Source organism: Battus philenor, unplaced genomic scaffold, assembly GCF_028537555.1.
Source record: "Battus philenor isolate CCGP_79_NKW_IND1 unplaced genomic scaffold, ilBatPhil1.0.hap1 SCAF_24, whole genome shotgun sequence".
Classification (NCBI taxonomy): Eukaryota; Metazoa; Arthropoda; class Insecta; order Lepidoptera; family Papilionidae; genus Battus; species Battus philenor.
The window spans coordinates 11889022-11901836 of NW_027181687.1; the positions used below are offsets into that span (position 1 = coordinate 11889022).

At 33.7% G+C, this 12815-nt stretch overlaps 1 protein-coding gene and 1 non-coding gene across 3 annotated transcripts in view; both read right to left on the reverse strand.

Annotated features, from left to right (window-relative positions):
* The window catches only part of nahoda, a 35192-nt gene that overhangs the window by 441 nt on the left and 21936 nt on the right, over positions 1-12815 (reverse strand). Inside the window, exons 15-21 of one of the 2 annotated variants that reach the window (XM_068768013.1) lie at positions 11018-11209; positions 10118-10265; positions 8810-9026; positions 7934-8160; positions 7215-7375; positions 6034-6371; positions 2692-2855 (exon numbers count right to left, since the gene is read on the reverse strand). In XM_068768013.1, the coding sequence (XP_068624114.1) occupies positions 2692-2855; positions 6034-6371; positions 7215-7375; positions 7934-8160; positions 8810-9026; positions 10118-10265; positions 11018-11209 (1447 nt within the window). Of the gene's footprint in view, positions 1-2153; positions 2856-6033; positions 6372-7214; positions 7376-7933; positions 8161-8809; positions 9027-10117; positions 10266-11017; positions 11210-12815 lie in introns of those variants that run through there. The other variant, XM_068768012.1, reaches the window with a different exon arrangement.
* Positions 4150-4222, reverse strand: TRNAR-UCG (transfer RNA arginine (anticodon UCG)). The gene has a single exon. It is a non-coding gene; the product is annotated as a tRNA-Arg (tRNA).

Consider the following 12815-nt stretch of genomic DNA (forward strand, 5'->3'; position numbering starts at 1 on the left):
AAAAACATGTTATATATCTGTCATTTAAAAATAACATATATAGAAAATTCCACCACCAAGTGATATTACCACAGGATTTTTGTTTGACTTTTATAAACAAATCAAATAATGAAATGGTTTTACATAAATTATGGAAGTGGTTTCTATATGCTTTGAATTTGTAAATATATACTGTCAATTATGGTACACCCTATCCAAAAATCAATTATTTCTGGAATAATAAATAACTTATTAATAATAGATTAAAAAAAGCGTTTTCAAAATTCAGACTTCAATATATTAAAATCAATTATTGTTTATTATCTGTCCACGCATACTTTGTTCTGCCATATGTCACTGGCCAGACGCATTCTAATAAAAAAAAATATATCATTTGTCTTTGGAAGTAGGTGTAAAGGCTCTAGCTTTTTGCTATCAATAATAAGCTATAATTTCAACCCTTATGTTTCCACTCCTAAACAGATCATCCTGTATAATAAGCTAAACCTATAACTATAGGCAAATATGCATCAAATCTTTTATTATGTGATACTAATGATTGTATAATATAAAGCTTAATAGTGTATTTAATAATAAAATTTAAATTCGGCTCTGATACAACAATAATAACATGTAAGATAAAAATCAATTCGTGTAAAAAATATTTTTGAATTAACAAAATGGAGCCAAGAGTGGCCAAATTCTTTGATCTCCGGGCGAGTTTTCGCTACTTGCAATTAACTACGTTAAAAAAACTTAATATATTCAGTGTATTTTTTTAAAAAAAAAAAGGAATTATGTTTATTGTAAACATGTAAAAAGTGATGCAAAAGTGTATACAACTAAAATACTAAACATATTTATTTTATTTTAATGTTTCGTGAATAATTGGTGACAGTACATTTCAGATATTCTTTCAGACACTAGTTAGTTATAATTAGCCAGTGCTAGATTTTCGCCATATTTTTTTTTAAATATCATGACGCAAAAATGAAAAGGGGCCTTAGATACATAGATGGACAGGCATTAATAATACAACAGTATCAGAGTCAACGAGTACAACAGTATAAGAGTCACACAGGTAGTGTGAGACAGAGATAGTGCTCTACAAAGTCGAAATTAGCCGATTGTCTCTTTCCAAAGGTCGATGTGCAATATTATCGCCGGGTACCGTACAAACCGCATGCGGCTCGAGATACGCACGTTGGTCCTTCTGAAATATATTCCAGGGGTACCAACCTGCTAGAGCAAAATCTCATGGTATAAATATGTTAAAACGAGTGACATATTTTATATCTAGTCCATGCAGGCTGTATTAAAAACGATTAGTACAATAGTTATAATAATTAAATTCTTATATTAAAGTACATTAAATTATTTAATTAACGATATAGTTATGTTTAAGTTAGCACAGACAAACCACAAGCCAGTATAAAAAATAATAATTACCTTTTATGAAGCTCTATATAATAATATGAAAAGCAATAAATAAAAGCCATCACGTTACATCTCGTTTTTATTTTTAAAATACTACGATATATACACGATTATTTTTACATTAACAACACCAACGCCATCTTTTGTCAATAGATATAGTTTGTTGTGTCTACTCTCGTTAATAGATGGCACTGTCATACATTTTATAAATCCATACGTAATATTATTGTTAGTATTTCAAGTTGCATTAATTATATAATATACATTATGAATATTTTAAAATAGTCTAATATTTGAAGAAACTGAAAAATAAATTTATTTACAACTTAACATTTTTTTCGCTATCAAGAAAACATAATTTAAGTGACTTTTGAACGAAACTGTATTTAATTTGGTTAAAAGTTTTTTGTACTCTTTATATCTTTTACATTTTCGATGAAATAGACTTAATTAGACATTCATTTAGCATATACAACTTAATACTATATGCTTTAACATTTCCTCTTATATCTACAATATTTTTTCAACAGCTATGTAAGATAGTGTCAATAATAACAAATGAAGAAGAGTTAAAATAATATTTGGTTAACTTTGATGTACGATATACGAATAACTTAGTTTTTATTGAATAAAAATATTCATTGAAATAACAACTGCATATAGTTACAAGCAAAAATTTATATTTACAATATATTATCGTTAAATTCAACGTGTATTATCCTTTGAAAAATATTTATTTTACTTTCAACCACTCTCCAAATGAATACAGCTAAAATAGGTATCAATATAATATATCTTATTTTTTTCTATATTTATTTTATATTATGTATACGTCACTGCCTATGTTTAAGCATATCAGGTCAGATCGATGAAGATATTCGGCCCATACTTTTTACAGTAAATCATGGGGTTACCATAAGGTCCTGGACTGTGACCGCTATTTTATCCATACCCTCAATGTCGCTAAGGAAGACACTTCATGGAGTCTTAAAGTAACCTGGACTATTACTGTCACTTAAATCTCATTAAGCATCAGAAATTCTGTACAATGCATCATGGAATACGCTATTTAGTTTGTGTGATTCAAATTATTAGGCGGTAGTGGCAAATAGCTTGGCCATATTGCGCTTATAGGAGGTATATATCCAGTACTGGATGATGTACAGCTGAATAGATGATGAGAGTCAATTATGGAGGAAGAGAAAAGACTTAGAAAAGGAAGGAGGAACCTCGCACACTAGCGCCGCCTAGGCACATATACCCGCACAAGCTCACCTTCGTACTTGCGCTGCGATGGCATGAAGTAGAAGTCAGGCTGTGGTCCGGATTGGGCGCTGGGATGCGAGCCCGGCTGCGGTCCGGACTGGAGACCAGAATCTGACCGCGGTCCGCGAGGCAGCGAATACGCCGCGCGCTCCCTCTCGTGCACTCCGTACGAACTGCGAACATTAAATACTCGTGTGATATAAATGTCTTTTTGGATCATATAGCTGTGTTTTACAAAATATAAATACATTTAAAAAACTTTTAAGTTAAACGGTTTTTTGATACCCATATTGTGGTGGTTATGGAAAAATATGTACCTAGTCCGCCATATTGGAACGGCGTTCACCTTGAATTTTAAATTTTGACATAATCATCGTGTTTTACTAGTGTAGCCCTTTCATTTGATACCCGTATTGAGGGGGTTAAGGAAAAATATGTAATCCGCCATTTTGTATCGGCGGCCATCTTAGATTTATAATGTTATTGATTTTATTATGTTGTATTATCATCTAAATTAAATGTGTGTACCAAATTTCAGATCAATCTGACAGTGAGAAGGTGCTTAAATTTCAATTTCTAATTTTGACCCAAATAAATAAACAAATAAATTCCGTACGGGTCGAACTAAATAAAACCGTTTAGTAAAGTTAAATCAAAGTTGCTTTTTAATTTATTTTAAAAATGGAACATAATTTTAAATTTTACGTTTAAAATTATGGCGAATCCTATAGACCACAGAGCAGTGTCTCCTAATCTTTTCAGTGCTTTGCCCTAACTTGGTCTTTCTGAAATTCATATGTACACCCATCAGTAGAGTTTGGACTGTAAGTGACATCGGTGAAGCATTTGAGATGTAAAACAGTCCAACCTAGGAAAAAAAATATCTACCTTTTAAATCCCCCAATTTTAAATGACAATTTCATCTTACTTTTCTCTAATGATATATATATATATATTTGATTAAAATATTACTATTCCTAACGTAAGACATTTTACGTGCCAAATCAAATGCCGAAGTAATGTGTAGGGGTTATTGATTAGTTCTCGCGGGTCAAACTTGGAGACGTTGCCGCGCCGCGTTGCCGACACTCTCCAACTAAAATTATCTTTTTACTGTCGACAACCATGAACAAAACTATATACAACAGTCAGTCATATTTCTCCGGCGGGTAATTAAAAAAAAATATTGATGTATAGCGTTCACTAGTGTGTGTCGTGTGAAGAATAAAAGAAGAACCAAATTTAATAGCAATTATAATTGATTTTCGCTGTCCTGTTTTAAATCTAACCTCAAAAATCGAACCAAAATTGAACATAGTATATATATTATCGAAAAAAATTAATTCATAATCCTAAAAGTTTTTTTATAAACTAACTTTAACAAATTAAATATATTTAAATAATTCGCATAAAATTATTTATAATAAGTATTACTATCAGAAAAAAAAAGGAAAAAATATTTTTACTCGACCGTGACAGGACTCGAACCTGCAATCTTCGGATCCGAAGTCCGACGCCTTATCCATTAGGCCACACGGTCATATCTATTTTGTGCGAAATTATATATAACAATATAATTACATTTATAACACTACATTTAATAATCATTATTTAAATAAAGTAGCTTTAAATATACACTGATAAGAGACATGAACGCGCCAACACGTGTATAAATAATAATGTGACATAACTTATTTTATATTAAGGAAACTTTATTTGACAAAATAAAAAATGATTATATATTTGTACATATATATAGATATATAAAGTCTATTGAACAAATATAACATGTAAAAATTACAATAAATCTCTTTGTTATATAATATATTTATTGCAAAGAATTTTTTATGTCCTTCGATATATATGACATATAAATATATAAGGATAGACAGATAAATTTTTTAGAACTAAAATTTAACCTATTTGGCAGCTTATCTATGAGCAGTGACAATCCTATATAATTAATGCACAAAGTATGAATTATTTAAGATTGTATCTTTAGACTGCCATTGCTCTACTTAATATTTGAATCTAGCGAGGCCACGTGAGCTCAAAATATAAGAGTTAAATGTAACACATATTGTATTTGATTTATTTAAATTATTTTATTTTTTTGCCACCTCAAGGAACACCGCATACACAGTAAAATACGAGTAATAAAAATACTTTACATTAAAATTATATTCTAATACTGGTATAATTTATACAAATAAATAAAATTGGTATATCTGCATGTAATATTAAAATAACAGCGTTTTACATACTATATGTATTTGTATGTATACAGAAATTACTTTTTTTTAAATTTCTGTCTACCTGTCTGTTTGTTCCGTGTAATCTCTGAAATGGCTGGACTTACACTGGCAGGTAACTAATGTAATAAAAAGTAACTATTTTATTCGTAGAAAAATTCTTAAAGGAAAAAATCTGAAGTAATTTTTTAAAAAAGAAAAAAAAATTTATATTAATATGTTATTATGCAATATGATTGAATTGATAAAATTTGAACAAAATTCCTCAACGTGCCGCCCACACCCCACAAGAGGGCAATTCTAAAGTGGACTCGAGTTCAACCCTTTTGCTTTAATATTAAAAAATATATATATATATATATATATTACATAGGTGGCGTAAGAACATTAGAAAGGTAATGTGCATGGCAGATAACAAGTTGAAAAATACTTGTCTTCTGTCATAATATTCGATGTTCTAATATTGGTCCTAGTGACCTTGTATAAGTCTCTGTAAACCAGTACTGGGCATAGAATTATGGTCCAATAGTGGACTTAGAACGTCCAGTTGTGGATCCAGTGTTCCAGTAACTGTCCGAGTATTCCAGTAACTACAGTAACGCAGTATTGCAATATCGTGCCCAGGGTATTAATACTGGATTAAGTATCCCACTGTTGGACTAAGACAATTAGTGATCTAATATCAGGCTTAGTGACTCGACATCTGACCAATGTATCAGTAAAGGATAGAAAGGTGTTCCAATATCTGATACGTAAATAAAACAAAACCGAATAAGGAGAAGACTCAAATGTTAAAAATTTGAAAATATTATTGTATGAAATAATGTTAAATATAAATAACGAAAGAAAATAAATAAAAACAAAAATTAAGAATAATTGGAAATGTAAATAATAGTTTTTTTTTAAATATGGCAAAGGATGGGAAGCAATGCGTAAAAGAGATGTCGAAAGAAGGAAGGAAGAGAGGAATTGTAAATGATAAGAGAGAGAGGAAGAGTGAAATTAAAAAAAAACCTTCAATAACTGGGTTCATGAAGATTAAAAAAAATCTGGACCGATGTCTTAGTATTAGAACTAGTATTCCAGTAGTAAAACTCACCCGAATTGTCCTCTAGGTCGCTGCAAGGACCTGCTCTCGTGGTAGAACTGCGCCGCGCTGTTCTGTTTCCTTCCAGCAGTGCCGACGGACGTCCTGCTGCCGTCCCTTCTATGCCCGTTGTGGTGCCCGTTGTGGTGACCATTGGGGTGACCGTTGCTGCCGTTGGCGTGACGGTGTGCGCTGGTTGGACGTGGTGGGGGTGGACTGGTGGGGCGAGCTGGTGGTGCGCGTGCCTTCGGAGCTGGCGTGTTGAACTTCTCGTTGTCGAACGGTTCGAAAGCGTAGTTAGTATTCGCAGCGGTGTACTCTTTCCACGCGTTGTTAGGTATCAGCTGCTCCTGGGTTCATATTACCATGTTAGTCAATATCATCATCAGCAACCCCTTAACAGTAATACCACTTTTTATTTAACTCCTTACATCATAAAGAATTCCATTTGAGGTTTACTTCTCTATAATATAATGACTAGCCTACAACTGTTTACACTTGTAGAATCTGTAACGTAAGTAGGTGATATATATTTACATAAGCTCAATCTATTATAGGCCAGTTCTACATCTATATAATACAGATAGAAAACTATAATAGATCTAGAGACTGTCTATACTGTTCATAACTTTAATTGTAATTAAATTAAGACTAAAACTGTTTATAATTTTGTATAATTTAGGCTATCATTGTTTATGATTAGGTAAAGTTTAAGCTAACATTATTTATGATTCGGTAAAGTTTAGGCTAACACTGTTTAGGTTTCAGTAGGGTGTAGGCTAATACTGTTTATGATTTGATAGAATTTAGGCTAACACTTTATATTCGTTAAAGTATAGGCTAACACTGTTTATGATTCGGTAGAGTTTAGGCTAACATTGTATATGATTTGGCAAAATTTAAGCTAGGAGTGTTTATAGTTCGGTAGAGTTTAGGCTAACATTGTATATGATTTGGCAAAATTTAAGCTAGGAGTGTTTATAGTTCGGAAGAGTTTAGACTGACACTGTTTGTGATCCGGCAAAGTTTAAGCTAGGAGTGTTTATAGTTCGGTAGAGTTTAGGCTAACACTGTTATGATTTGGCAAAGTTTAAGCTAGCATTGTTTATAGTTCGTTAGAGTTTAGTCTAACATTGTTTACGATACGGTAATTCCTTGTTTATTCTAAGTAATCAATTGCATAAGTGTCGAACCTTGGACTTCTTGCTGCTGGCCGCAGCGAGGGTGCAGGCTGCTTGCAGCAGAGCCAGTAGTAGCAGCGCTACCACACATGCGACGACCAGGTGCAGCTTACCACTGCCAGCCCACCATGCTGCAGTCACCGTCTCCTCCGGAACTGGTCGACTCGATACCACTATTGGTAAATTATTATTCGTATAAAATGGGTGTTATAAAAGTAATTTAGCAGATAGAAAAATGGGCGTAAAGTAATCTAATATATAAAATACTCGTGTCACGGTGTTCGAACTTGAACTCCTCTGAAACGGCTTGACCGATTTTTACCAAATTTTATATGCGTATTTAGTAGGTCTGAGAATCGGCTACTATCTATTTTTCATACCCCTAAGTGATAAGGGTTGTTCACCCTTAAATTTTTTTTTGACGAAATTTTTTGTTTTTATTTTTTTATGATACAACATACAAAAATACATACAACCCTAAATTTTCACCTCTCTACGATCAACCTTTATTTTTAAATTGAAAATTAAAAATATTTTTTTTTTGCAAAACAACGTATGCGGGATCAGCTAGTTATAGATAAATTTTGGTGCTTGATAATTTTTTTAATCACCATCATCATCATCGAATAGACGCGTCTATAGAGTGATATGAAGAAGAGGTATTTATTTTGAACGAAGGAATATATAAAGACTCACCGATTTTAATAAAATAAATAATTTACGTTACTTACAGCTTAATGGCTCCAACGACAGGAACAATGGGTCAACATTCAAGTTTCCAACACGGCCCGAGAGGATCGTATCTTGAACCACTCTCTGCCATTTCTCCATGTCACTCTCCCCACCGCTCGTATTAGTGACAGAGACGGAGCTATCTAAAGAACGGCTTGACTCTTCTAATGAGTTGGAGTCAATAGAGCGCAAAGTCAAATCCGCTATGATTGCCTGTGTTTCATTTCTGTAATTCAAAGAATGGATTCCTTAAAGGCGTGTATATTTTCTTACTATTTCAATGACTGGTGTACAATAGTTCATAATATTAATTAAATTTAAAAATGGAAGCTGACTGTACCTGGTAAGAAATATCGATTTTTAAGTGATATAAAACAGTAAATTAAAAATTAGAAACAACGGTTTGTATAAAGACATTCATTCTTAAATATACAGCATGCGCACAGATTAAAAAATAAAAATGAAATAAACAATATAAATTTTAAAATATATAAACAGTTTTAAACCGCAAGGATTCCCGTATAAAATAAATTTTAGTCATTTTGCTGTCAAAACTTTTGGTACAGTTAGTTCACAGTGTCTTGTAAATACACTATAGACGTCTCTGATTTTTTTTAATTTATTGTAATTATTGAAAATATTATCATAATTATATATATAGTAATAGTACATTCCATTTTAACACTTGCTGCCGTCGCTCCAAGAAAGTCGACAGCAGATATGTGATCCGACTACTACTGAAGAACTGCTACAGTCTTGAGACATGGATACGTTCAATACGCTGGTAGAACATCTCCTCAGATGAGACTGTGTTTGGAACTGTATTTAAGAGAGTTAGCTCAAAGAAAATTTAATTATCAATTAAAAATACTAACTGCATAAATCCATTAACAACGAGTCCTTTATATCCTTTAGTTCTACTAAGCTCTCTCCCTAACGCATCGAGGACTTGAGTTTTGAGCTCTTCAAACTCTTTACTGCCATCCGCTGGTGGTTTGAAACTGTCTGCCAACCCCGTTATGCGAATCAGCATTGAATATGCTGTCTCTCCTGGTATAACTGCTTCTGTTGTTATCTCTTCTTCAGCGGGCTCTGTGAAATGGTATTTTTATAAATTCCTAGTAAATATTTAGTTAAAACAAAAGTCACATTAAAGTGTATCGCAGATTTTTGATCTTCAGTTTAATAACTCTGGTATACGAGTAAACCACTCATATACCAGTGCTGCATATGAGAAGGTTCAAGGTAACTCAGAGATCAATGTAGAGGGCTATGCTCAGAGTTTTGCTTCTAGGTTAGAATTTGTAGAATAGAACCAGAAATGGGGGTATCCACGGAAGAACTGAAGTCATCGACGTAACTCGAAGAATTGCTCGTATGAAGAAAGAAAGGTTTACGAGTGGAGACTTCAAGCCTGTAGAAGAAATCGCGGCGTGGGTTGGCCTCTCATCAGGTTAATCCACAACATAGTCAAACTGCCGGGAAGTCACTGGATACAGGCATAGTGGCAATCTTTATGATAAGAAATTTCTATCTGCGTATTCCCTTATCACGATACTCTAGAACCAAATAGCACACGATTTGATAGTAGAAATATTTCTTCCACTGTGTAGAAGTCAGCTTTTAGATTTTTCGAAATTCTACCCTCGTGGTGATTGACAGGGCATTAATTAAGTTCGCAAAACAGGAGGAGGACACCTAGTTCATAAAATTATCTCCATATGACAATTTGGGGTTATTAGTAATGTACACCATGAGAAGAAGAGAGCTTTCTTTCCGATTTGCCACAGAATATCGATGATGACACTTTACTTCTTCTGATTAAGTCCGGAATATCGATGACGACCATTTCTTTCCAATTTGCCCCGGAATATCGATGATGATTATTTCCTCTGATTAGACCCGGAATTTTGATGAAGACCTTTTTCATGTTCTGATTAACTCGGGAATGTTTGTAATGACTCTTTCCTTCTGATTAGCCTCTGAATGTCAATGATGACCTTTTCCTTCTGAACAGCCCTGGAAGTAGGTGGTGATTTTTCCCTTCTGATTACCCAAGGAAAGTTGGTGATGACATGCTCCTCCGCATTAGCCCCGTGAGATTTTACATCATCACAATCTACTACTCCCAAATATAACGACTAAAGTAATGTCTGGAGAAAGATATACAGTGTTGAACTGACCTGGTCCACAAGGTTTGATGCAAACCCTCTCTTCGGTCACAAAAGGTACCTGCTGGTGTTTGCTCATTCGCTTGTTGACGGCATCGAACCCGCCACCTTGTGTCACGAACATCATGTAAAGGCACTGCGTATCCGTGAATGCGAGGTCCTGGAAAAACACTTACTTTTATACAATGATTAGGTTGTAGCTGTAAAAGGTTTAAAGCATGGATGCACAGACAGCGGCCCGCCGGTCGAATACTGGTGGCCCGCCGACAGCAAAAATAATAGTCTCGTACATTCGAAAAATATTTAATTCTATTCCAGAATAAAACCAAAAAAATTTAATTACCTATACTTCTGGCGGCCGGCCCGCCATCAGTTTATGATTTGCCCGAGTGGCCCCTAGTCTTAATAAGTCTCTCTTATGTTTCTAATCATCCTGTATAAAGTTTTACAATATTTTTTTTATTTTAATATGTCAGACCAACAAATAGTGGCAGTACAAAGTTTGTGGGACAGATAATAAATAATATAATTTTATATAATTTTGAAATGCAATAATTCGAATTTTGAAAGCGCCTTTTTTACTATATATTTTTTTGAATAACAAACAAATGTGCAATGGAAGTTAAACTAATAATAAAAAATGAAAAAGAAGTGTAGAGTATATATAAAACAGAGCGGTAATAAAATTTTAGAAACAATATAATCTTTTACTAATATCCGAATTCAGACGTTTTTTCCTCCTTTCTCTACATCAATTGATAGCAATTGAGCTATACATTCACTCCTATAAATCTCTTACACGCTTATCCGACCACCCTGTATATGTGCAACTTACGAAAAAAAATATGAGGTGACATGGGGGGTAAGTATATACAGGGTGTAAATCATTATGAAACGAAAGAGAAAGATTACCTGTCCATCTCCCGTATCCCTCTTCCTGACGAAGCTGATGGTGGTGTACCCGTCTACAAGGGTCGCGGTAGACTTGCTGATGTCCTGGCGTGAATCCAGCTTGGGCATGGAGTAACCGCTAACCCATGCATCAGTCACGAACGGACGCCCAGAACGAGGGTCCACCCACCCAATAACTGCATCTGTTTGGGACTGGTGATAAAAGTTATGTAAGAATTTATTTCCACTACTATTGACCATTGTTGAATCTAGCTCAGCTGGGCAGCGGTCGGGAAATTACAGAACATACATTTCATTCCATAGGCACTCAATGCCAGGTATAGGACTCTCAAAAAGATACCTATGGGGGAATATAACATATATATATATATAATATATATCGCCATACTTGGCAGACGGGTTGGCGATCGCAGTGTGGTATTGGTACGCAAAGGTCGCTGCCGCCCACTCTCTGCAAACTCATTTGTGGGCAATGACACTCCTATATAATGAATTCACAAAGTGTGCATTATTTAAGACTGTATCCTAATCAAACCCGCGACCTGGGATCGAAAGTATCAGTCCTCTACCACTGGGCTACCTTTACTTGCCTAAATCCAAAGACTTAGCTCTATGACGAAACGAAAGGTTATATCACGTCGGGCCGCTGTGGTAAACCTCACAGTCTTCAACTAACCACGGAGACAGTCATGATAGGGTTTATTTATTTATTTATTTACTTCATTGGAGGTATACAGTAACAAAAGGCAGTAAGAAAGTACAAACTTAGAAGCTTAGAAATATAAAATTAGTTACAATTGTTACCTTATAACTATCTTACTGAGAACATATTATGATTTATAGTCAAACAATGAAAAAACAAATAAAAATAAAAACATTACTAAACAGGGATCAAAGATTATGGTTTATATATTTATATTATGGTTTAAATTGCATTGTATGTACTCAATAATTTCGAACGAAATTGTTTTTTAAAAGATACGAGATATGGTTGAGGAAATTAACAGAATCACGAAAGTATCAAACAGCCCAATGGATTGGCAAGTTGAAATGGCAGTAGGAAAGCCTTAAGGTTTTGGAGTGAAGATCATGAACTGGCACGATGACCAATCAGAACCGGAGTTCCTAGTAGACCTTTAGATGATAACAGCTTCCAACATGTTCTATTGGAAATATCTGGCCTATGTCCATGCGTGGACATTGTCTGGCTGAATGATGATGATAGCAGTTGATACGAATTAATATTGGATCCTCAATGTCATTTCTAGCAATAGCTATGACACGTTACATGAAAGATTCTTCCTTTACGCTATGGAGTGATCCATTATTCAGGGTATGACTGGTATTTTAAGCAGAAGAATGCGATCATAGAAGAATTCAATTCCAGTTCCTGTCAAATTAGTGTAATCTTCTCTTGATATTTCTATCGCCATAAATAATTCAATTTGGAATATATATTTATTTAAAAAACTTTTTATAATTTTTTTGTGTAACGGAGAATTTAATTTCGAAGCCATTATCTGTTAGATAACCGTTTGGAAGATGCATAAATAAATTAATAAAGTTAGATGAAACCAGTTAATATCATAAAACAATAACTTAAAAAATAAAATGAAAAAGTAAAATCAAATTAAAAAGGAAGAGGTTTAATCTGTTGTTTAATTAATTAAGAGGAGATTAAGAAGGAATCATATAAAACACCTTATATAAATATACTAATGGCTACTACGTAATATAAATTACCTGATAATATATGTATATTTAAATATCTACATATATACTTCAACAGCTTGTCATC